Source organism: Notolepis coatsorum (assembly GCF_963971535.1).
Source record: "Notolepis coatsorum genome assembly, chromosome: 17".
Classification (NCBI taxonomy): domain Eukaryota; kingdom Metazoa; phylum Chordata; class Actinopteri; order Aulopiformes; family Paralepididae; genus Notolepis; species Notolepis coatsorum.
Window position 1 is genome coordinate 19,935,807 of NC_140181.1, and position 26,293 is coordinate 19,962,099.

The 26,293-nt window shown below is 44.0% G+C and overlaps 1 protein-coding gene across 2 annotated transcripts in view; it reads left to right on the forward strand.

The window, feature by feature from the left end:
• The first annotated feature begins 5,357 nt into the window (after window positions 1-5,357).
• Window positions 5,358-26,293, forward strand: part of pou6f1 (POU class 6 homeobox 1) — a 54,908-nt gene continuing 33,972 nt past the window's right edge. For both annotated transcript variants that reach the window (XM_084333756.1, XM_084333757.1), the window contains exons 1-7: window positions 5,358-5,610; window positions 6,506-6,602; window positions 11,745-12,024; window positions 15,049-15,182; window positions 18,801-19,026; window positions 19,684-19,886; window positions 23,786-23,914. In XM_084333756.1, coding sequence (XP_084189882.1) covers window positions 6,549-6,602; window positions 11,745-12,024; window positions 15,049-15,182; window positions 18,801-19,026; window positions 19,684-19,886; window positions 23,786-23,914 — 1,026 coding nt within the window. In that variant the 5' untranslated portion in view covers window positions 5,358-5,610; window positions 6,506-6,548. The remainder of the gene's footprint in view (window positions 5,611-6,505; window positions 6,603-11,744; window positions 12,025-15,048; window positions 15,183-18,800; window positions 19,027-19,683; window positions 19,887-23,785; window positions 23,915-26,293) is intronic.

The window sequence follows — 26,293 nt, forward strand, 5'->3', positions numbered from 1 at the left end:
CCTGTAGGTGCTCTTTAAGAACGGTTTTGACATTCCTTTACAGCTTTGGGTAGGGCGTTCCACATTGATGTGGCATAATTGCGAAACGTGTTTAGTCCCTTGTTTGAGCCGAATCTGGGTTTAACATGATTTGTTGAGCTTCCTCTGGTGTTGTGGTCGTGGTATTCACTGACCTTTGGGAAGTATTTTGACATGTACATGGGTACCTTAGTCGTATAGTGTATCTTGTAGACCAGGCCCATTGCAAGTTGCTGTACTCTGTCGTCTACTCTAAGCCATCCTAGGTTGTCAAAGTGTGCAGGGGTGAGGTGGGTTCTAGGGGTAAGGTCAAGTAGTAGTCTGACCAGTTTGTTTTGTGATGTTTGTAATCTTGTTTTTAGCGCCTTTGAGGTGCTTTGGTACCCATGAGGTGCAAGCATAGTCGTAGTACCCTTGAATTAGTGCTCCTGCCAGAGTCTTCAGGGTATTCTTGTTTACCAGAGAGGAGATCCGGTACAAGAATCTAGTTCGTTGGTTGACTTTTTTTTATTACATTGGATGCCATTTTGTCACAGGAAAGATTTGCCTCTAGGATGGAACCCAGGTAGGTAATTTCATCTTTCCTTGTGACAATATTGTCACCCCCTGTAACTGAGAAGCCGTCGGTCTTGCTGAGTTTGTTATTTGAACCGAAGAGAATGGACTCTGTTTTGCCCATGTGTAATGATAGTTTGTTATCAGCGAGCCATATGCAGATTTTGCCTAGTTCCGAGCTGAGGGGTTTTTCAACCGTACCGTTTACCTCCACCATCTGTTCTCTCCCCTCCAGGTAGGATTGCATCCAGCTCACTGATAAACTATCAAAACCAATTGCTTTTAGCTTGTCAATCAGAATGGAGTGATTGACAGTGTCGAAGGCCTTTTGTAGGTCCAGCATGACCTATGCTAGACGTGTACTGCATGCTTGTGTGTGTGTGTGTGCGTGTGAGAGAGAGAGATTCAGATTCCGATTATTTTATTGTCACAGCTTTTTTAAATATAGATAGGCTACATTCAGAAAAACGTGAGATGCTCGTTTTCCCCCGGCTCCTCAACCATATAGTAGATTTGTAAACACAATACACAATGATCTATACAAATTATACAATACAAGGTATATGTTTTTACATGGTAAAAAACTGTGGATAAATAAAACAAAAAAATATTCTACAGTGTAAGTACGTAGCAGCTGTGTGTGCTGTAATATGTGTGCTTGTGTAGTGTGTGTGTAAGTCACTTAAGGTGCTTTTGTGTGTATGCTCATCATGAGAGAGTGAGTGAGTGAGACAGACAGACAGACAGACAGACAGACAGACAGACAGACAGACAGACAGACAGACAGACAGACAGACAGACAGACAGACAGACAGACAGACAGACAGACAGACAGACAGACAGACAGACAGACAGACAGAGAGTACACATACTGTAAATGGCCCATAATAGGACCCTGCTATTATCACCGGTTGAAATATTTGATATAACCACGACTTAACTGAACTTGTAACAAGAAATACAATAATACAATCGAATTTAAGCAAAACATATTGCTCATAAATGGTAAATGGTGCATTTATATAGCGCTTTTATCCAAAGCGCTTTACAATTTGTTCCTCACATTCACCCATTCACTCACACATTCACACACCGACGACGGAGGCAACCATGCAAGGTGCCAACCTGCTCATCGGGAGCAGTTAGGGGTTTAGTGTCTTGCTCAAGGACACTTCGACGCGCTGCCCGGGAGAAGCGGGAATCGAACTGGGAACCTCCGGATTACCAGACGACTCCTGAGCCACTGTCGCCCCCGCTCATGACAACAGGGCTACAAGTGTAAGTGGCTGGCAGCTGGCATCGCTTGGGAGCTCTTTGTGAACCTGGGCCTGCGGGCTGCACCATTCCCAACACTCCCTGTATTGGAGCACTTTAAAGGGCCCAGAAACAGGCACGGTGCACCTGGAAATTATAGAGATCTGGCCACGCAACCGCCATACCTGCACAGAGTTGATTGATTGAACATTTTATTAACAGATTGCAGAATGGGTACAATACAGTACGGCTCAATACACACAATTGTTAAGGGGATGCAGACCAGAGAAAGACTTTCGTCTTGTTTACATCAGGGTCCCCCATTTTCAATTCATAATGACATTAATTACATATATGAGATACAGATAGAAGACAGTACTGTTGCATCTAGACGTTTATGACATACCAGATCTACAAATATACAGTACTGTTTATGAGTACAAAAATAGAGTATATACATTTGAGGGGGAAGAAACTGTACATTGGAGGAGGTTGGGTGGGTGGGGTGGGAGGGGGGGGGGGGGGGGGGGTTGGGTAGGCTCGGTGGGGCAATATAGCCGCAAGCCCCAACGTCTGGGCGGGGCTTCATGGCTTGTACTCGGTTTGAGGCGGGACTTCGGGGCTTGTACTCAGTTTGACTGTGCAGTAGTCAGTTTGTGCTGTTTATTTTTACAAGCAGTGAGGACTCGACAGCATTTGCATTTCTGTGTTCAGTGTTGCAGGTTAGGGTTAGGGTTAGGGTTAAGGTTAAAGTTAAGGTTAGGGTTAGGGTTAAGGTTAGGGTTAAAGTGGAAATGAAGCAGTGCGATAAATACATATTCATAGCATCACATTAGTATTTAGATAAGCCACAGAAGAAGTCACGTTATAAAAATAAGCAGTTTCTAAGAAAAAACGATTTGTTGTGTACATTTCTGAAGCATTTAGCATTATGGGCGCGGCCATTTTGTTGCTGACGTCATACCGGGGGTTGGGTGTATACACTCTGGTTAGCTGCCTATATTGAATGGGTCAGTCAGCAAATAAAATGTTGCCTACAAAACAACGGGACCGCGGTGGTTCTGTTTGTATTGCTCCTGGCTGTTCAAACTAATTTTACCATGTGAGAGAGGAAAGTTGGTTAATTTCCACAAACTACCAGTGAAAAAAACAGTGTTGTCGACATGTTGGCTCGGGCTGGCTGCACTCAGGCGGCGCGACCAGCCTGTTGGACAGGGAAGGAGGATCTGCAGCGAACACTTCATTGCCTCGGATTATGTTGTTGGGGTGGGATGTTTGTCCAGAAGACCACTAATCAGCTGAAGCCGGACGCGGTTCCCTCGGTCTTCGACAGACAGACCGGCGTTAGCTCTCGGGAGCGATCGCTAGCTAGTTGGCACCAGCCGGGGCCCGGCGTTAGCTCTCGCTAGCTAGCGTTAGCAACCGGAGCGTCGCGGAGCATTCAGCCTGCTGGCTACCTAGACCCACTTCAACCAGCGTCGCGGAGCATTCAGCTTGCTGGCTACCTAGACCCACTTCAACCAGCGTCGCGGAGCATTCAGCCTGCTGGCTACCTAGACCCACTTCAACCAGCGTCGCGGAGCATTCAGCCTGCTGGCTACCTAGACCCACTTCAACCAGCGTCGCGGAGCATTCAGCCTGCTGGCTACACAAGCTGTGTAGCCAGCAGGCTGAATGCTCCGCGACGCTCCGGTTGCTATCGCTAGCTAACGAGAGCTAACGCCGGGCCCCAAGAGCTAACGCCGGTCTGTCTGTCGAAGACCGAGGGAACCGCGTCCGGCTTCAGCTGATTAGTGGTCTTCTGGACAAACATCCCACCCCAACAACATAATCCGAGGCAATGAAGTGTTCGCTGCAGATCCTCCTTCCCTGTCCAACAGGCTGGTCGCGCCGCCTGAGTGCAGCCAGCCCGAGCCAACATGTCGACAACACTGTTTTTTTCACTGGTAGTTTGTGGAAATTAACCAACTTTCCTCTCTCTCACATGGTAAAATTAGTTTGAACAGCCAGGAGCAATACAAACAGAACCACCGCGGTCCCGTTGTTTTGTAGGCAACATTTTATTTGCTGACTGACCCATTCAATATAGGCAGCTAACCAGAGTGTATACACCCAACCCCCGGCATGACGTCAGCCATGACGTCAGCAACAAAATGGCGGCGCCCATGTTGAAAACAGGGATATTATATTATATTTTTCAGACAAATAAGATAGATTTCACATTTGATTATAGAACCCTGTCTTACACAAGGTACACAACAAACAAACTAGGATCACATTGCTCACTGCTTCATCTCCACTTTAAAGTTAGGGTTAGGGTTAAGGTTAAGGTTAGGGTTAGGATTAAAAATAAACAGCACAAACTGACTACTTCCGGGTTTTACAGGAAACAAGACAAGGTACAAGCCCCGACGACCCCGCCCACACAGTGAAACCGAGTACAAGCCCCGAATTCCCGCCTCAAACTGAGTACAAGCCACAAAGCCCCGCCCAGACGTTGGGCTTGCGGCTCTGCAGATATACCCTACTCGGGTGGGGGGAAACTGTACCATGGAGGGGGTTGGGTTTGGACATTTACAAACCCAACCCCCTTACTTTACTCAAAGTATGTACCCAGTCCTCCTCCATGGCACCTACCAGACAACATCTCCAAAAGCCAGAAAACACTGGTATCAGTGGAAAAATGCTACTTCGCATGCCATAAAAGTCGTAATTAATAGCTCAATTTAATCATAGTTATTGAGAGGGCATTGATAATATATATATTAATTAACATTTTGTCATTTAGCTGACGCTTTTATCCAAAGCGACTTACAAGTTCTGTATGACAAGTCAGCAGGAAGGAAGGGTACAACTCTTTCAGCTGAGAAACAATGTTAATATATATATATATAAATCCTGTTCTCATCTTTTCCTGGAAAGTGTCAAAATGTTGTCATTCCTGGCTTGTGGATATATGGACTAGTGTCATTGCCATCCTGGAAGACACTTCCCCCCATCGGCAGATCGAGAGGCACATCACGGCATGAAGGTGACCACTCAGTCTCAGAGTATAGTAGTGATTATTAACATTTGCATTGGGTGCATTCATACCAAGAAAATGATATACCCCACAGTCCACACCTGTCCAGAACCAACCACCAGCAACCTTCACTGTAGGCCGGGGGGGGGGGACTTTTATGTTGGTGTTTTTTATGTTGGTGTTGGCAAATGTATTTATTACAACAATTCTGGTTCTCGTTTTATCAAACAATAAGAAAACTAGAAGTATCGTGCGGTAATTAACTACGCATCTGTCATTTTTTTTTTTTTTTTTTATAAATTAAATTTTGTGTTTGCCTACCTATCGTGTCCAACCTGCTCTTAAAGACGCACGTCCCCTTTAAGACAGCCATGGCTTCTCTGAAGTCGAGGCAGACATTTTTCAATGCAAGATTTTCCCTTGCATAAATTATGTTCATGACGTAGTGCAAAAAGGCCACATTTGTTTTAATTGTGGTTGACTTTAAAGCACAAATGGGATTGTATGAGATGCATCAAGGATTGATCCGATGATCTGAACTGTTGTAGAGAGAAGACAGCGCGTCATTAAATATTAAGAAAGAGGAAGATCCCAACATTGCAAGCCCTCCTTATCAATGCAAATGCCTCTTTTGTGTGCAGTCACAGCGCCTGTCTGGAAGCTGAGATGAATGTTTAATTATGTGTGACTGAAACAAACTGTGACAAAGCCTTTTTAATAAAAGGGAAGAATAACAGGAAACGAGACACATCATCCACACGGTAAGTTGACTAGAATAATAATAACAACCTCGTTCCTATAGTTCCAGCCCCGCCATGCAGCGAAATGGCGAGAGAGGAAATGAGTTTGGGTTAATATGCAATGCTCGTAATTAGCATAATTTATATATTTATGATAAAGAGAGGGAAATACATAATATTCGGTCTCTAGCCGGCATGGATCGAGATGAGTTCTGTCGTGGATCTACTTTGAGTTGGCAGCGGCTTGTCCCCCAAAAAGTAGCCCGACGCGGCGAGACTTTTATCGGCTAAAGATGGGGGGGGGTCGCCGGGGTGGCTGCTGTCAACACCGGCTGAAGTTTTGACAGATCTTCATTTCAAAAAGGGTCACCTGGCCATCTCTTTGGACGTTGCATTGTCAATTTAGAAGCGGCTCGTATCGCCTCTGGTCAGCTTATTCCATCCCGTTCTCTGCAGCATGCCCAGGTGTAACCCTGCAGGAGGCCTGTTTAGGCCCCTCGAAATACCCAGATGCTGGCATGACTACATGAATAAACAAGAAAGTCCTCCTGCCCCATGTGTTCCGTCTTATAAGTTGATTGACGCCTGAAGTCGGGGTACATAATCAAAATACGGCTGACAATCGAGACTAGATGTTTCTCCCTCCCAACGACCCTGGGGGGGGGGGGACCCTGATGTAAACAAGACTAAAGTCTTTCTCTGGTCTGCACGCCCTTAACAATTGTGTGTATTGAGCTGTACTGTGTATTGTACCTATTCTGCAATCTGTTAATACAAATTTCAATTCAATTAATCAATCAACCCTGTTTTTGTTGAGATTGCTGCAAAGCCATGTATCATGTTGTGTGGTCAAGTCGAAAATCCAGTAGGAAAAAAAAGTATTTTTGTTTTTTAAGTTGTTCGTTTCCTCACGTAGAATGACTGGAGGATAGTGACGGGTCGAGGAGGTGCTCTGAGCCATGGACGCCCAGGATCGCCCTGCTGAAGATGCCCCACTTACTGTCAATGAACAGGTATCAATTTCCCCTCATCTGTCAACAGTTAAATCAATGGACAGGCCTTCTATTCCAAGCTATACCCGCATGCAGAACTTACAAAAACAACAACAACAACAACGTGTTCGCTTATGACATCTCCCAAGTTCGCTGATGTCATTAGCTATAGTGTCACCATCTGTACGACACGATGGAGTTATTAATATTGTGCACACGGCGAGTCATTAAAAGATTGGTGTCACTTGACCCATTTGCCTTCAATTAATACCTCCTATACCTTTTGCCTGTGAGGGTTACTTACTAGTCTATAAACAGTCTGTAAACATTCTGTCACGCTTACTGATTAATTGTGGTTCTCTTCTCCTGCTATGTTCGTCACACAGACGTATAAGCCACTTTTCCATGACATGGTACCACCAGCTCAACTCCACTCTATACCCGGCTCACTTTTGGTACCGGGCACTTTGTTGTTTTCCACTGGATATAGTACCAATCAATCAATCAATCAATCAATCAAAACCCTTCATCGACAGGGGCAGGGTTCGCAGTGATGACCATCGCTGATTGACACAGCGCAAGCTGCTTGTGTGTCCGTGCACCGACCGCTTCATCCATGAAATGAGGAAGCACTCTAGTCGATTTAGGGCCAGCCTAACTTACCGTAATTCCTCCAATAGTAACCCCGGCTTGTATTTGTTTCAACTGTAGCGGATACCAGGCTTGTATTAGGAGGAGGCATGTATAAGAGAGAGGCCTATATTTCTAATTTTCAAACAGATCATAATGAATAAATCAACATTTTGTGTCAGTTTGAACCCAGTAAAATGTACTGGGTTCATTTATTGAAACCAAGCAAGTACTGTATGAAATACGGTAGTAAACAGTGCAATTACAGGTGGTCAAAAAAAGTAAAATAAAGTAAAATAGTGCAATCACAATACTGGTATAATAATAATAATAACTTCGTTTTATACAATTCTGAGGTAGGCTTACTCTCTTGGTAAACATTAACAGCATACCATTATATGGTATTTACTGCACAGCCAGGCCAGCATATAACAACAATAACTCTAATATACATGAAACCCGGCTTGTATTAGGAGGCCGGCTTATAATTGCTTAGCTCAACAGCGCACCCGGTCATTAATAGAGACCCGGTTTTTAATTGAATACCGGTTACTATTAGAGGAATTACGGTAAGTGAAGTTAGGCTTTGTTGTTGGCTTCCTGACTCATTTTTAAAAGAGATGAGAGAGAGAGAGAGAGAGAGAGAGAGAGAGAGAGCGCGCGCGACTGAGCTGAGGGAGAGCAGCTAGTGTTCGTGCGGCAGTAGAGAACAAAGCGGTAATGAGAGAAATAAAACACTATTTTCTGATTATATTCATGGCGGTCACGGGGAAAAAAAAGCACAAATAAATAACCATCAAACACGACAGACGATTTTTACTGTGGAGGCGGACTCGGTTATAGTTTCATTTTCCTCCTTTGCTGCGTTTATTCTTTTCATTCATTCATCTTCCACTGCAGGGTGCTGTTGTAAATGGTAAATGACCGCATTTATATAACGCTTTTATCCAAAGAGCTTTACAACTTATGCCTCACATTCACTCACACATTCACTCACACATTCACTCACACATTCACACACCGACAACCTGCTCATTGGGAGCATTGGGGTGTCTTGCTCAAGGACACGGGAAGGAGCCAGAATCGAACCGGGAACTTTCCGATCACCAGATGACCGCTCTACCCCCTGAACCACTGTCTGTTGTAGTGAACCTCATATTGTCGTTGATATATCGTTACAGGCATTCAAAATATTTCTTTCTAGTGAATCTCTTAGTTATATCAATATCGTGCTATCAGAACAGTCTTATGTTTGCAGGTTAAGTATTTAATGTTCGCTATTATTGCCTATCAGGCCACCATCGTGTAGAATAGTGTAGTAGTGAGTCTGGCCAGAGCAGCCGTCTTGTTTTGTCCAAATAGCGAACAGTGTAAATACTTCACCTGTAAGTACAACCCTGCTTAGCTACACAATGTTGTTGTAACTAAGATATTCACCTGTAAGTACAACCCTGCTTAGCTACACAATGTTGTTGTAACTAAGATATTCACCTGTACAAGTACAACCCTGCTTAGCTACACAATGTTGTTGTAACTAAGATATTCACCTGTAAGTACAACCCTGCTTAGCTACACAATGTTGTTGTAACTAAGATATTCACCTGTACAAGTACAACCCTGCTTAGCTACACAATGTTGTTGTAACTAAAAGATTAACTGAAATAGATAATTGCGTTCATGCATAGATCACTAGATTCATCAACCTCTAATAGGATTTTCATGTGAGCGCATTTCCCGATCTATAGTCACTTTTCCGCACCTACCCCCGAACTCCGCATGCGCAGATTGATACACCTAGATCTCTGGATAATTCAGAGAGACTCCGTGGGCAATCTAGTTCGGGAGTAGGTGCGGAAAAGTGACTATAGCTCAGCCGAGAAAGTGCCGATCGACTTGGGACTGGTCTCTCCGTGTTCAGGAGACTTGGGCGTATAAAAGTATATTGGATCATGTCTCCAGCGCCCCCACAGCCGTAGCTACAAGCACTTAATGTCGAGGCTCTCATCCACATTCATTCATTCCCCCCCCCCCCCCCGCTCTCTCTCCCATGAGCTCAATGTAACGCGGAAGTGTAGTGGTCTATACCAAAAGGCGCCAGGTAATAACCACAACTTCTGCTAGGAGCCAGGAAAAACCAAAAAGACGCCAGTGGAGCTGGTACCATGTCACGGAAAAGGGCCAACAGTCGGTAAATACAAGCAATGCTTTCCGTGGATGAGTGGGAGCTTTCAGAAAGCATTGCTTGAGCTTCTCGTTGGCTGATGGCTCTTGTCATTGTTTCGGCGTGCTCTCATGCTCTTGTCATTGTTTCGGCGTGCTCTCATGCTCTTGTCATTGTTTCGGCGTGCTCTCATGCTCTTGTCATTGTTTTGGTGTGCTCTCACTCATGCTCTTTTAATCTGTGTCTCTTTTAGTTTTGGTTCGTTGTGTGTCCTAACGTGTGCTTGGCTTCTCTGTTTTTCTTAGCCATTCACTGTCTGACTGCAGAAGTCTTTATTCAGCCATTTAGTTCCCGCACTTTGAAATTCCCTGCCAAAGACCACCAGGTATGCACCCTCTCTCTCTCTCTCTTCCCCGCGTTGCCAGTCTCTGCACCTTGCCCTCCAGCCGATGTTGTCTCCCTGCCTCTCCTCTAGGTCTTTTTCATTACTGCATATGCCATTAATCACAACCTATTCCTTTGAAAGCAGATGTATTACAGTATATATGATGATAGATGTCCGGTAGATGCAGGGGGGAGGGGTGATGAGGGGGGGGGGGGGGGGGGTGAGGTACAGAAAGTGTCATTATAACCTTTGGATGCTCCTTGAGACCACAATTGCAGATGTTTAAATTTTTTTTAATAAAAAATCTCACAATGTGCCACCACAATCGCAGCTCGGGGATCTATACAACCATATGTTGATATATATATATCTCTGTATGTGTCGGAGGAAGCATGTGGTAGACCTCAGGGCTCCCTTGACCGACCAGTAGGGGGCACATGCGCACAACGACCAGGTAGGGGAGGGGAGAATTGGCATAACGACTAAATTGGGATTGGAGGAAAAAGCACAGAAAATCAGGCGGAGAAAAAGAGGATAAAAAAAACAAAAATAAAACTGCTAATTGATAACAATCACCTATTGGTTGCCATCCAAGATGCCCTGTGCTGGAATATGAATAGTCTAGCGATAGCATGGATTTTAAAGTGGTATTTCTTTGTTTAAATAAGTGATAAATAGCTCTACATTCTGACAGTCATCACTGATACAGAGTTTCTGGTCAGTAACATGGGTCTCCCGGTCCCTCCGCTCTGCAGTAAACACAAAATGGATTTTCTGGTATCCCATTCCCACATCATCCAATCAGGAGAGAGAACCCTAGATAATGATATGCTTTGCCAGGTTTGCTTACTGCACTGGCGGATTACTTTACTTGTTTAAAGGACATGTTTGCTTAAAATTAGTTTTTATTTCTTATTTCTACAGTGTGGAGTTCTCTCTCCTGTTTGGATAAAGTGGGAACAGGATACCAGAAAATATATCTGTTTACTGCAGAGAGGAGGGACTGGGAGCCCCATGTTACTGACCAGACACTCTATCAGTGATGACTGTGTGTTTACTGCAGAGAGGAGGGACTGGGAGCCCCATGTTACTGACCAGACACTATATATCAGTGATTACTGTTTACTGCAGAGAGGAGGGACTGGGAGACCCATGTTACTGACCAAACACTCTATCAGTGATGACTGTGTGTTTACTGCAGAGAGGAGGGACTGGGAGACCCATGTTACTGACCAAACACTCTATCAGTGATGACTGTTTACTGCAGAGAGGAGGGACTGGGAGACCCATGTTACTGACCAGACACTATATATCAGTGATTACTGTTTACTGCAGAGAGGAGGGACTGGGAGACCCATGTTACTGACCAAACACTCTATCAGTGATGACTGTTTACTGCAGAGAGGAGGGACTGGGAGACCCATGTTACTGACCAGACACTATATATCAGTGATTACTGTTTACTGCAGAGAGGAGGGACTGGGAGACCCATGTTACTGACCAAACACTCTATCAGTGATGACTGTTTACTGCAGAGCGGAGGGACTGGGAGACCCATGTTACTGACCAGACACTATATATCAGTGATTACTGTTTACTGCAGAGAGGAGGGACTGGGAGACCCATGTTACTGACCAGACACTCTATATCAGTGATGACTGTTTACTGCAGAGTGGAGGGACTGGGAGACCCATGTTACTGACCAGACACTATATATCAGTGATTACTGTTTACTGCAGAGAGGAGGGACTGGGAGACCCATGTTACTGACCAGACACTCCAATCAGTGATGGCCGTCAGAATATAGAGCTACTATTTTAACATGTAGACCACTTACTTTAACAAAAATAATACCACTTACAGCACCTTTTAAGATCACAAAGCCTGAACGAAAACCTCCAGGTGATGTGGAATAGACACATGTACATACACACATACACTTAACTTTGTTTTCTTTTTTTCTTTCTTGCTCCCCACCACTGTGCAGGTGATTGTGATGTCTGGCCATGAGACTATCCGCGTGCTAGAGGTGGAGGTGGATGCTCTCCCGTCGTCGTCGGTGCCTGATGTGAAGGCCGAATCCAGGCCGGAGGGACCGGGGGGTCCGGCCCCGGAGCACCTGGAGCCCAGCAGCACACACCACGACCCGGAGGGACCTGGAGGTCCGGCCCCGGAGCACCAGGAGGCCAGCAGCACACACCACGACCTGGAGCCCAGTAGCACACACCACGATGGCTTTGCTGTGCCCCACAGCACCGTGGGAGTAGGTAGGAGACGGGCCGGTCCAGTGGGAACACATGTCCAATGGGCCATAGTATTGTATCCATAGATATAATATAGAATATAGTTATAGCCCTGCAAACACCGCCACGTATTCCTATACTTTAGAGCATCGGCCTTTTGACAACACATCACGCATATTGCGCCGGTGTCCAAAGTGTTCAGGGCTTTATTTGGGAGGAATCATGGCGATTTCGTTCATGTCAATTCTACAGGCCTCCTTTGAATTAATTAATCATAATTAAAATAAATATGACAATATCTGTATGATTACAAATTTTTGTTTTCCTTTTACAGTCATGCCTCAAGAGGCATTGTGATGTCCGAAAATAAATAAAAACACTACAAATGACAGTGGATAAATAAATAAGAACTAAAGCGAATCGCTTGGATATATCTATAATAATAATAATAATAATAATAACTTTATTTGTATAGCACTTTTCATACAGAGGTTGCAGTTCAAAGTGCGTCACAACAGTAAAAAAAATACAGGCATGAGCGAGCATAGCAAGGTATGGTAAAATAGAACGGACATACAACAACAGTAAAAAATACAGGCATAAGCGAGCATAAAAATTTAAAATGTAAATAGCAAGGTTACAGTAAAAAGTGTGATAAGATTGTTCAATCAGATGATAATGGCCCAGTTAGGAGAATCAACCTTGGCTAGGCGGTGATGTTCACGCTGTACCTAACTGGAATGTTAAACAACTTTGCTAGTAAAGGAAAAGATTTAGGTCAAAAGTCATCTTCTCCTCACAACAGAGCATCACTCTAACATCATAGAACCGACATATGAATTTCATTGGAAGTGTATGAAAGTAGGTAGGGTAAGAATATATAGTGGAATAGACTGTATTAATATTCCATATTTATACCGTCTTGTTGCACGCGCCTGGCCACCTGTTCAGCGTGCGCACGCACACACACACACTGTATAGCCTATGTGTGTAATGAATGAACAGTAGGCTTATATTATTCTAATTACTTGTTTCATTAGGAGATAGTAGATACTGTATGCTCTGCCCTATAGTAGTACGTACAGTAGTACAGTACACATCTTAAGGCCGCCACAGAGTCGGGCGTACTGTGAGCGGACCGGACTCTGCGCGGCATGTCCGCAATCGTTTGAGGTTTCAGTCGAGCGTACCGCCGCTTACCAATTTCCTACATTTCTCATGCCAGTTTACTACATTTAATGCAGGTCGATGTCAACCAACACGCTGGGCAGCCTTTTGTGTGACACCGGTGCGCGATGTCTCTGTGGAGTCTGGTCCACTCACGCCCGACTCTGTGGAGATGTCACGCTAAGATGTGTAACTTACTGTACTGTACTGTAGTAGAACTGTGATGTAGTAGAAATGACTAATATAGGGCAGCGCAGTATCTGTGATCTCCTAATAAAACAAGTCATTAGAATAATATAAGCCTGGGCGGCTACGTGGCGTAGTGGGCAAGGCGCTCGCCACGAATGCGGAGACGCTGGGCTCGCCTGTTCGAGCCCAGCGCTCCACATTGCTTTCAGTTTAGCTGGTCGTTCATACTAATACACATTGTCCGTATTAGGGGGTGGGAACTGATGGGTGGGGATCGGGCGTTGTGGACAGCGACTCCTACAGGTCGGTTGGTGCGCCTGCGCAGTAGAATCAGGAAGTGTCGGGGGCAGCGTGAGCCTCCCACGCGTTACTCCTCGCCACTGAGAGATCGAGCTGCGCAGGTGAAAAGATGCGACTGCTGTTACCTCAAGTACCGGAGGGGACTTGTGCTATGTATGACTTAGTCCACATTGCAGCCGGCTTGTGGGAGGCAAGAAACAGCGTTCGTGACAGGGGAGGGTTGAATTGGATGATACGAAATTGGGATGGGAGAAAATATAGAAAATGGGAGAAAAAGTGGATAAAAAAAAAGAATAATATAAGCCTACTGTTCATTTATTACGCACGTAGACTATACAGTAGGCGCGCGCGCGCGCGTGTGTGTGCGCGTGTGCACTGCGGCAGGTGGCCAGGAGCGAGCAACAAGATGGTATAAATATGGAATATTAATACAGTATTCCACTATAGGTATATAGTGTGCTGTGTGATGACAATACATTTGAATTTAATCTAATTTTGATCGGTCGCAAAGAGCTTCCTCGCTACGGGGCAATGCCGACCCTCTTTTTCCGCACGGCCCTCGCATTATAATGAGCTGGAGGGGCGTGTCTGTATGCAAATGAAGTAAACAGGAACGTGCATTCAAGTTTGTGAATGAGCGACGTATCTCATTCTGGGCATCGCAGCTGTGATAATTTTGGCGAGTTAAGACAGCCTCTCAACGCGTTGGTGAATCCGGGGGTAATTGTTGTCGACTTTCTCTTATGACCTTCCAAGGATGTTGTCGTAAGAGAAATCTTATAATAATAATAATAATAATAATAATAATAATAATAATAATAATAATAATAATAATAATAATAACTTTATTTGTATAGCACCTTTCATACAGGGGATTGCAGTTCAAAGTGCTTTACATCAGTAAGTAATCTGTTACAAAACATGATAAAGGTTATAGTATGCACCCAGTGGATAGTGGGGCGTAAAGATAAAAGTAAAAATAAGTAAAATAATAGCAAGGGTAAAATGAGCAGACATATAAAATCACAGTTTTTCACATTAGGATCTAACATCCCAACAGGCCACCTTGTTTATGCTTTGATTCAGTTTTTAGTAGAATGTGAAAGACATGAATGATGAATTGAGCACATAAAGTGCAGACATACTATAAAATCATAGTTTCTTTACAGTGCAATAAAATAGTTCTGGATTACTGTTACTGTACAGTTCAAAGTCGTCTTTACCTTCTGTTTGGTATCCACATACCTTATGACAATGTTGGTGAATGAGGTCCATTATCCTGTTTTGGTCCGATAGCGGGCTGATGCCAGTATGCATGTAAACACAACAACTAAAAGCATCCAAAATGTCAGTAGCAAACATCCTACGTTTCTCCCCGTTTTGCCCCCTCAGTCCTGGGGGAGCAGATGGCCCCTGGGGAGGCCCTGGTCCCTGCCGTCCACACTCTGGCTTCAGCTGTTCCCATCAGTGTGGCTCTGCATCAGCCCCAGGCCACCATGCCCATCACCGTGCAGGGCTGTCCACAGGTACGACGAGCACCACTAACAGCCCACGCACACCAGCCGCGCGACCAGCGCTTCACTTTCGCTCCCATGTTAATGGACGTAGCTGTGCCCACCGATCGTTTCCGCTTTGGTTGGATTCAGAGGCGTGCGCCAGGCGCATTTTCACAGAAATACACTCAATATCTGCATTATTACCACACATATAGATGTTGTTCAACCAGCTAATGTGTGCCTTCCTCCGTGCACTTTGCCCGCTCTGAAGTCGGACTCGGTGTGCCCGGCCACACGCGCGTTCTCGCACGGAACCCGTGAGTGCATGCACGAGGGGGTCATACGTGGGCCTCGCGCCGCCACAGAGATGGTGTCGTAGTCACTCTTGAGTGTTGTGTGTTCTCGTCTCTCTTGGTGATTTAGGCTGCTATGCTCTATAGACCACCGCAACACTTCCGGTATTCTGAAATCATGGGAGAGAGAGCGGGGGGGGGGGTGAATGAATGTGGATGAGAGCCTTGACATTAAGTGGTTGTAGCTACGGCTGTGGGGGTGCTAGAGACATGACCCAATATACTTTTATACGCCTGAGTCTCCTGAACACGGAGAGACCAGTCCTAAGTCGATTGGCACTTTCTTGGCCGAGCTATAGTCACTTTTTCGCACCTATTCCCCAACTCTGCATGCGTAGATTGCCCACGGAGTCTCTCTGGATGGTCCAGAGATCTAGGTTCATCAATCTGCGCATGCAGAGTTGGGAAGTAGGTGCGGAAAAGTGACTTAGCTCGGCAGAGAAAGTGCCGATCGACTTGGGACTGGTCTCTCCATGTTCAGGCGACTCAGGCGTATACAAGTCTATTGGATCATGTTTCCAGCACCCCCACAGCCGTAGCTACAACCACTTAATGTCAAGGCTCTCATCCACATTCATTCATTTTCTCCCCCTGCTCTATCTCCCATGAGCTCAATGTAACGCGGAAGTGCAGTGGTCTATATATCACTCTCTTTTCTTGCCTTCTTCTTCTTCTGGCATGTGTCTTTAGACCTGCAGCTCCGTTGAGGCAAGCCAGGCCAACGTTTCATCGTCCAGTTCCATCAGACCGCGTTCTCCATACGGTGGCCGGTGTTTGGGGCAACTGGTGATGATATGTTCCACAGTCTGTGCAGGGGCTCCACACTCGCATGAGGCACTGTCCTTGAGGCCCCACCTCTTCATTGAGGCGCCGTAGCGTCCGACGCCGGTCCTTAGGCGGTTGAGGGTTGTCCACTGCTTCCGGGGCAAGTCCTGACCAGGGACGTCCAGAGGGTCATTGATGAAGAGGTGCAGCCTGGATGGTTCTGCTGACCTCCACTGGTCCCTCCATCTCGTCCTGACCCAGGAGGCCTTGGAAGTGTCAGATGGTGTTGTGTGGAGTAGCCTGTAGGCTTGCATGGAAAAGGGGCGCCGTGACTTTAGGCGCACACGTCGTGGTGTCTCTGTGGTGGTATTGTGAAGGAGGTGGGATGCACTGATCTGTGCCTTGCGGGAAAGGGCCAGTGTGGCTGCTTCTCGTCTGATGGTAGCCGGGGCAATACCAGCGAGTACGGGCAGTTGGTTTACCGGTGTGGCTTGTAGGCAACCAGAGACTGTCCACAGGACGCTGTTGAGAACAACATCCAGCTTCTTCACGTGGGTGCTACGGCACCAGACCGGGGCGCAGTGCTCTGTGGCAGAGAACACCAGGGCCAGTGAGGAGATGCGCAGTGTCTTTGTTGAGGCTCCCCATGTGGTGCCGGCTAGTCGTCGTATCAGCGCGGCACGGACAGTTGTTTTTCCCCTGGCACCTTCCAGGTGTTGTTTGAATGACAGTGTTCTGTCAAGCTTCACACCGAGGTATGTGGGGGTATGTTGGTACTGTAGCCGGACGTTATCCACCATGACGCTCATCTCACGGGTCGCTTCCCTGTTGTTGAGGTGGAACATTGTAGACATTGTCTTTCCCATGCTGAGCTTGAGACGCCAGTTCCTCAGGTATGAAGACAGGATGTTCATATCTTCAGTGAGGCCCTCTTCGGCTGCTTCCCAAGCTGGCTTGCTGAGTAGGATGGCCAGGTCGTCAGCATAGCCATACTGCTTTGATTGAGTTGCAGGCAGGTCGTATATGTAGATGTTAAATAGCATCGGTGCCAGCACTGAGCCCTGTGGGATGCCATTCCTAAGTTTCCTCACTCTGCTGCATTGGCCGTTGCTGGTGTGTAGCCGGAAACTGCGGTTGCTCAGCATCTCCATGATGAAGCTCACCATGTGCTTGTCACCATTTTTCTTGCCACATTACAATTATTAGATTATATTAGATTCAAATGTATTGTCATCATACAGCACAAGTACAGTACAACGAAAAGAGGTTTGGCATCCAACCAGAGTGCAAATGTAATGGTAATTGTACATCTACAATGTACAGGTGATTAAACTGGGTATAAAATATATCAATTAGTACTACTGAGTAATAGTGCTAATCAGATGTATGTACAGAGTTGTAGTATTAATATGTTCAGTGATACAGGTATAAATACTCAATGGTAGTAAGTCATACTGGCCAGCAGCGTAACTAGTAAGGGTTATGTACAGATATAGTATCTACACATATGTAAAAAGGATTATATGCAGGTATGTACAGACAGATGTGTATATATATATATATATGGTAATAATAATAAAAAAAAATATATATACACAGTATATACAGCATCATCATTAGTGATGCACCGATGTGAAAATTGTGGCCGATACCGATAACCGATATTAATATTGCTGTTCTGGCCGATACCGATATTTACCGATGTCGATATCTCTGTATAGAAAACACTTTTTTATGATAATCAAATAAAGAGCTATTTTCCAAAACGCATAATTTTTTTTACTTTTGTAACTTATTTTCAGAAATGACTGATATTTTGAAACTATTTAAGGCCAAAACATGTAAAAAGAAGAAAAAAAAGATTATTTTTTTTATTTTTTTATTTTTTTTTAATATCGGCTCTATCTTGATATCGGACCGATACCGATGTGTAAAAAAACGGCCATATCGGCCGATATTATATCGGCGGCCGATATATCGTGCATCACATCATGTATGAGTTATATGCAGGTGTATGAGTAGGTATATAGAAGAATTATATGCAGGTATATTCAGACAAATATGGATATATATATATATATGCAGTAAAATGATATATAAATGTATATATACGGTATATACAGCACTATTGTACATGCTATCATACAGAGGTATATGGGTAGACTATAGTATGAAATGGGTAGAGTTATGATTATTATGATTACTATTAATAGTAGTACTGGTCTATCTAGCTGATAGAATCAACCGCCTGCAATGCACTCTCTGAATATGAACTCTACATCACTAACGCTCATGTTGCACTCTCTGAATATGAACTCTACATCACTAACGCTCATGTTGCACTCTCTGAATATGAACTCTTTACATCACTAACGCTCATGTTGCACCCTCTGAATATTAACTCTTTACATCACTAACACTCATGTTGGACCCTCTGAATATTAACTCTTTACATCACTAACACTCATGTTGCACTCTCTGAATATGAACTCTCTACATCATCACCCTTATCATGTGTCTCCCACTGTAGGTTCTGACCCAGGAAAGCCTGGCAACTCTGATGACTGGCATGATGGCCCAATCAGGGTCTCTGGGCCAGCCCCTGCTCATCCCGTTCAGCATGGCCGGCTCCATGGGTGGGCAGGGGGGGCTGGCTGTGCTGACCATTCCCACCACTAATGTAGCCACTCTCCCTGGGATCACAGCAGCCCACTCGGCCAGTAACCTCCTCAAACTGCCCCTAACTAGCCTCCAAGGTAAAGCAAATGAATTCAGCATGACTGCTTTTGTTCCTGCAAATACGCCAGCTTGGGCTGCTAGTGTTAGCTGTTAGCAATGACAGCAGCCGGCTACTGTAGCAGCTCACTTGTTTGATTATCTCACGTTCGCTATGAAGTAAATAAAAAAAAAAAAAAAAACCATATGTTAACTTGGAAGCTCAGACATTTTAAGCACCTTTCAGAATGAATGCTTTTGTTCCGGGAAATAACGTTAGCCTGCTGCGACTCGCACATATCTAGCTGTTAGCAATGACCGCAGCCAGCTAGCTCGCTTGATTATCTCACGTTCGCTATGAAGTAAAAAAACAAAATCCTAGTATTTGAAGTAGTAGTAGTAGTTTATTGTCACGTATAAAGTACAAGTACATTACAGTGTGATGCTTGGTTCATACACATACAGCTCATTATAGTAATATTCCACAATTATTACAGTTGGTAGTAATAATGGCACACATAAATTCACACCAACATGCGCATTTGTTGATACATGCAGGACTAAGTCTTGAGACCGAAGTATGTGTATCACCGCTGCCATGTTACCGGCGCGGAATACTTCCCTAAATACTTCCCTATCTATTGAATTGCCCATCCCTACTATAAAAGTACGCTAAGACCTCAATTTGCTGAACACAGGCCATGTGCTGAACTCGGTGCAGCCGCAGCAGCTGCAGACGGCTGCGCAGACGGTGTTCCAGCCGCAGGCGGCCGTGCAGCAGGTGACGCCGCAGACGCAGGTGACCGCCGCGCAGATGGCAGTGCCCACGACAACCATCTCCCATCCCGGCCTGTCCGTAGCGACCCTCCAGACCGCGGGACTCTCCATCAACCCTGCCATCGTAAGGACGCCCTTTTGCCGATTGATTATCTCATGTCTTTGTCTGATTGATTGATTGAATTTATTTATGGTTCCAAAGACACAACAAATCCAAAGGATGACATGCAAAAGTGACAACACTTATTTCCAGCATGGTCCCTGATGTTATGACCAAAGGACATACAAAAATAACATAAAACAAAACAACACACAACAAGCAAAAGTCCAATACAAGAAATCCATATTCTTGATATCTAAATACAAGACAATAACATCCTGACCAAATACCATAAAATAGCGTTTAATTTTTTATTTGTATCAAATCTTTTTATTATTTGAAGTGCCTGTGTAGTTGTGTCTAACTGTCTGACTCAGGGTGGGGAAAATCTCGATGCCTAGGTATTTAAAATAGACAAGCTGATTTGGGCCAATTGATTTTAAAGCCTGAAGTCTACCAAATTTGTCAATTATATAAGTACATTTGTGGCCGATTGGGAGGGGTCCTGCATAAAAATTAGTAAGTCATCCGCATAAAGAGCAATTTTGTGTGGGGTATCTTTGATTGTTATAGGGACGATTTCTTCTGTTTGTCTTATAAATTGGGCTAATGGTTCCAGGGGAAAGCGCGAAAAGTCTGGGACTCAAAGGACAACCCTGCCTAGAAGATCTAGAGACTGGAAAGAGAGGGGAGCATATTTTGCCAGTCATTATCATTGCTGATTGGGAAGCATAAAGCACTTTAATCATATGTAAACATTTCTTTCCCAGTCCCATAGCCTCGAGTACCATCCATAGATATGACCATATATGACCATTCTAGTCTATCGCAGGCCTTCATGGCATCCAAAGACAGGACTGTGGCTGGAGTTATTGTCTTCTAAGGTTATCCGCAGCTAAGCATCCCCAAATAAAACCGGTTTGATCAGTGTACTAGCACCATCATATTCTTTTGTAGACGACAGGCCAGGATTTTGGCAAATATTTTGAGGTCGGCACCGAGAAGACTTAGGGGCCTGTAGCTAGCACAGTCGTTTGGGTCCTTATCCTTCTTAAGTAGTAGAGAAATAAGAGCCATATTTACATCCCTCGAAAATCCCCCTTGTTCAATGGAGTGTTCAATCATCTCATGTAACAGTGGGCCCAATGGTTCCCAAAACGCTAAGTATAGTTAGGGTGGAATTCCATCCCAGCCGGGTGCTTTGCCCCTCTGCATCTCAGCAATTGCTTCTTTAAGTTCTATAAGAGTGATCGGTTTCCCCAATTCCCCTGCAGCTGGTAAATGTTTCAAATTTCAATTGATAAAAAATTACTTCTGAACTATATAGATGTGAGTAAAATGATCTGAAGGTGTCATTAATCTTCGTTAATGTCGTAAATGTCGTTGGATTCTGATTGAGGGAATATCTGAAAATGTATCGCTAGCACGGATTCTCATTGCTAGTAAATGGCTGGGCCTAGCCCCATGGAAGTAGTAATTTTGTCTCGTTCTGTGTATTAAAAACTCAGAGCGCTGTCTAAGAATAGAATTTATTTCTTTTTGAACGACTTTCCGTTGTGTATTTGTTGATTGTAGTTAGATTGTAACGAAGCGCACAGGTCCGCGTACAGGGTTTAAAACATTAGCTCCTTTACTTGCAGCCTGTGGATCCAAACAATGATGGCCCTTGGCTTCTGCCCCTTCCCGGGCTTGGCTACATTAGCTCTATGTGCCATGTCACATTCCGGGGGTCCCGCCAACAAATCCTTACCCAGGATCTCCTGTAGCTTCTCTGGAACGAAGCTTGAAGGACGGGTTCCTTCAATGTCCTCCGGGATACCGACAATTCTTATATTGTAACGTATTTCACGAGACTGGACCTCGCTGATCCTAGCTTGAGTCTTGGTTTGTTACAGTTGGGTAGGTGTGTTGGACCCAGGTGCAGTGCAGAACGCATTTCTATACCATCATTAAAACAATAATCCAAGTACGACCTGACAGCTATCTGGCCACTTTACCACAAAGATATGAGCGAACCTGACCGTTAAACATTCCTCTAGATCCTGACCGTTTAATACTAAGTGGAAGGCTGTTCCACATTGAGATCCCTGTGTAGTAAAATGGGCTCTGAGCCATAGTCTTAAAGCCAAACTTGCAGGTTAAACCCTACTCTTCTATTATGGGTAGTTTACATCATTGGTATCTAATTTAATTATTTATTCTTTTCCATTTGACGCCGGAAATGCTACTCAGAAAGGGGTAAAAAGGTCCACGTACGAATAACATGCATGCGCGAATCAAAAAAGCTTATCAGAGCTATCAGGACCATGACGTCACGTCGGGTATCTTTCCCCTACTTCTGATCCACTACAAGGAGTTTTGACGAGTGCAGAAAGCTATTTCCTTGATCCAAATGGACGCCTTACAAGACGCAAATGGGTTTAATCGTCGGGAGACTTTGATGGACCAGCTACAACTGGTTGAAACAAGGTAGTTATAATGTTTTTAACGTCGTAAAAAAAGAACTACATTTACCACTAGGCAGCCTGTTGTTCAGTACAGCAGCGCTACTGGTCTGTGGGCTGTCGCCTTATCCCCGGGTCATAGTACCAAGCTGGCTATATAGCTGTGGCTAACGTTACCCCGCTAACGTTAGCATTATGGCTACTGTCGTGCATGTAAAAGAGTTTTGGGAATGAGTACACACCATTTTAAATCGAGTTTCGAGAATGCTGGCTAGCAAGCTATGCGCCCGGCATGTTGATACGATAGTAGCTCCTTTAGCCCCACTCGGTGCATCAGTGACGATAGCTATGAGCTAACTAACGCTACAAGCTCAAACACCTTATAACTACTACCATTGTCGTGTCCATAAGTTCCCTGGCATAATACTTGTGAGGACAAAGGTATACAAAGAGGAGAGAACCATTTTAAATCGGGCAGTGTTATGAGTTTCGAGAATTGTGGCTACCAAGCTAAGCTAAGCTACGTTAGCTAACTTAGCTAGCTTCTAACGGTGTATACACAATATGTACAACGACATAATGATTTTCATTATTACAAATATAAATAACGTGGTTGTGGCTTTTACAAATAGTGGTTAGCTTTAGAGATGGATGGCTATGATCACGGAGCAATAGTGTTGTTAGGTGAAACATACATTTCCATTCATTACTCCTCGGCTAGTAGTAGCAAGGCTCTCTGCCTGCCACTAGCTGTGTGTGACTCTCAGAGCCCCCTGGTGCCCTGCACCTGACGTGACGACATCATTTCGATTACACGTGTCGTGCACGTTATGAACCATTGATTAAAATATCCATGTGTGTGGTGATTGTGTTGGGCAGACAAAATGTTTGATAAAAACCCTAAAACTGGGTAAATTTCAATATTTTTTTTTCCCATCTTCATGAAAGTCACCGTTGGCCTAGTCCACATTGTTTATTGAACAAAAATACAACTTGCAAGTTGGCCTTTAACCCGCGGCACCTTACAGGAACGAACACTGGCCCTGGTATTGTGTCCATGCTGCGTAAGGACCATATAGATCTGATAGCTTGGGGCTGTACCATTGACTATGTTGAAAAAAAAAATATAATAATAATAATAATAATAATAATAATAATAATAATAATAATAATAATAATAATAATAATAATAATAATAATATATATCTAACCCTAACTAACCTTACTGTCATGCAGTTGTCCTAATAAACTAACCTACACTGTAGCACTCAACACTTTGATGAACATTGTTACTCAGCTGATAGAGTTGTGCCCTTCCTGATGACTTGTCGTACAGAACTTGTAAGTCGCTTTGGATAAAAGCGTTCAGCTAAATGACTAAATGTAAATGTAAACATGTGGTTCACTTTCATCTGTTTCGCTGGTCACACGAGGTGTTGTTTGTACCGGCTCATGCGTGTGTTTTCGTTTCTTTTCCAGTTCAGCACGGCTTCGTTCGGGGCGCAGCCCCAGTTCCTGAGCTCCCTCACCTCCACGCCCATCTTTACCACCGCCATGTCCAATATGGCCGGCATCACGAGCCAGATCATCACCAACGCCCAGGGACAGGTGGGTAGTACGAACCTAGGGTCCTGCCACAATCTTAAACCAACACAGCATCACCATATTGGTTAATATACCTGCATATAATCCTTCTATATACCTACTTATACACCTGCATATAACCCATATACTGTAACTCTGTATAGCATGTACAATAATGCTGTATATACCATACATATATATATTTATTATTACCATGTATATATATCTATCCACATCTGTCTGTACATATAATCCTTTTTACATATCTGTAGATACTATATCTATATCTGTACATATCCCTACTAGTTACACTGCTGGCCAGTATGACTTACTACCATAGTGTCTTTATACCTGTATCACTGTACATATTAATACTACAACTCTGTACATACATCCGATTATCACTCAGTAGTACTCACCTGTACATTGTATATTGCTGTTGCACTTTACTGTTACATTTGCACTCTGGCTGGATGCCAAACTTCTTTTTGTTGTACTGTGCTGTATGATGACAACACATTTTAATCTAATCTAATATGAAATCATTCATTCAAAATCTACTGGATAGTAGTACATTTAACCATTAAAATGAACAATATATAGGATAAAAGCAAATTTAGTATATATATTCTCTTATATATATATATATATATATATATATATATATATTAGTGCTGTCAATCGATTAAAATATTTAATCTGATTAATCGCATGATTGTCCATAGTTAACTCACGCTTAATAGCATTTTACATTTTTAATTTTTTTATCTACCTTGACAGATTGGCCGCCATGCATTGTACCCATCCTTGGGCCCAGTCTGCCAGTGCTGTAAGCCTATGGAGATGTTTACCTTCTTTGCAGGGCTATAACTTTTTTTTATATTATAGCTATATCGACATTACTATGGCCCATTCAACATCGGGTATCTATAGTTCCGAATGTTATATTTTTTCATTCATACATTGTTGTGTTAATACCGTCGTGAATATAAGTATTTTTTTAAGGTTTTCTCCAGTAATTCCTAAAATGCAAGTTATAGGCCCCGACGCATATGATAGATTATCGATTGGCGTTTCTTTCCTATACACGCTATATTAAAAAATTCAAATGTATATGATCGGTATACATTATGCTTCATCATGCGTGAAGGAAAGGGGGGGGGTCGTTTATAATTCCTTGATTGTCAGTAGCGCCTTTTTTTAGTATGGGTTGATACGTTGATCAGATGGATTGCAGTGAAAGAAATAAACAATCGGGCTGAAAATAACATTAGATCCCTCTTACCGTTCGCCGATGAGACTGGAGGAAACATATTCCAATTATTTGACGTCGATCTGCTAGACCCATTTCCCGTTTGTATGACTCAATAAATGCCGAAATCATATTGATTATTGCATTTCGAAAGCGATCCAATGCACTCAAGTGTGTATCTCGACCCATGTTACAATATATCTCTGGCGGAGGAATTTCCCTGATGCACCGAGCGCCACTTCCGGTTTGGCGTGGAGTGTAACTCGCCCGAAATCCACCAGGCGGCGGTATTGAGGTGTTGCAATATCAGAACAGGGTCCAGCTGCGTCCCGGAGGGAGGCTGGATGAATTATGAATGCAATGGGCGAAAAAATGAAATATTGATCCCAAAAACGAGTCCCCTCGTTGTTGGCGCACAACGCATGGCGGGCAATAACGAGTATACTCGTTGTTGGCGTCCAAAGTGTTAACACATTGACCGCCAGCACCAGGGGGTGCTGATACCCCATTCATCGCCAGGTCTTTATTCAATGGATATAGTTTTAGACTGTGACATTTGCGAGTGCTTAAAATATATCTTATATTATATCTATGGGTCTAATAACACCGTCAGGTCTCAGTGAGTTGCTTCTAGTCAACATGCCCGAGACAGATTGTTTTTTCATCTGTACATCATCTGTGTTTTTCAGTAATTCCAGGAAAAAGGCGAGAAAAGGTGTTTTACTGTAATCCAGTCATCACGTTGTAATCTTTCGGCTGATTATCTAATCATCCTGAAATCAAGGCTAGATTATCATTAGTATGTCTCCTCGTCCATACATGAAATGACCGTCATAGCGGGGCGCTCCCCCCCCAACCCCACCGCAGCCAACGGTAAACAGCCATACACGGTCCACACATATAGCTGTGATCGCGGTAGAAATAAATGTCAGATCAACGATCAAATTTATATATAATATTCTTACCTTGTATCTGATGTAATGCAAAAGAGATAATCCAAATATCTGATCGCAATTCCAAATAATGCTTGTGGAGGTCCGCACCACACTACCGACAGACGGTTCACAATGACGGGCGGGCGGAGTTACTGCTCGATGCCAGCGTTGTATAGAACTGGTTCGCCAGAGTATTTAAACCCCGCCCGGCTCAGA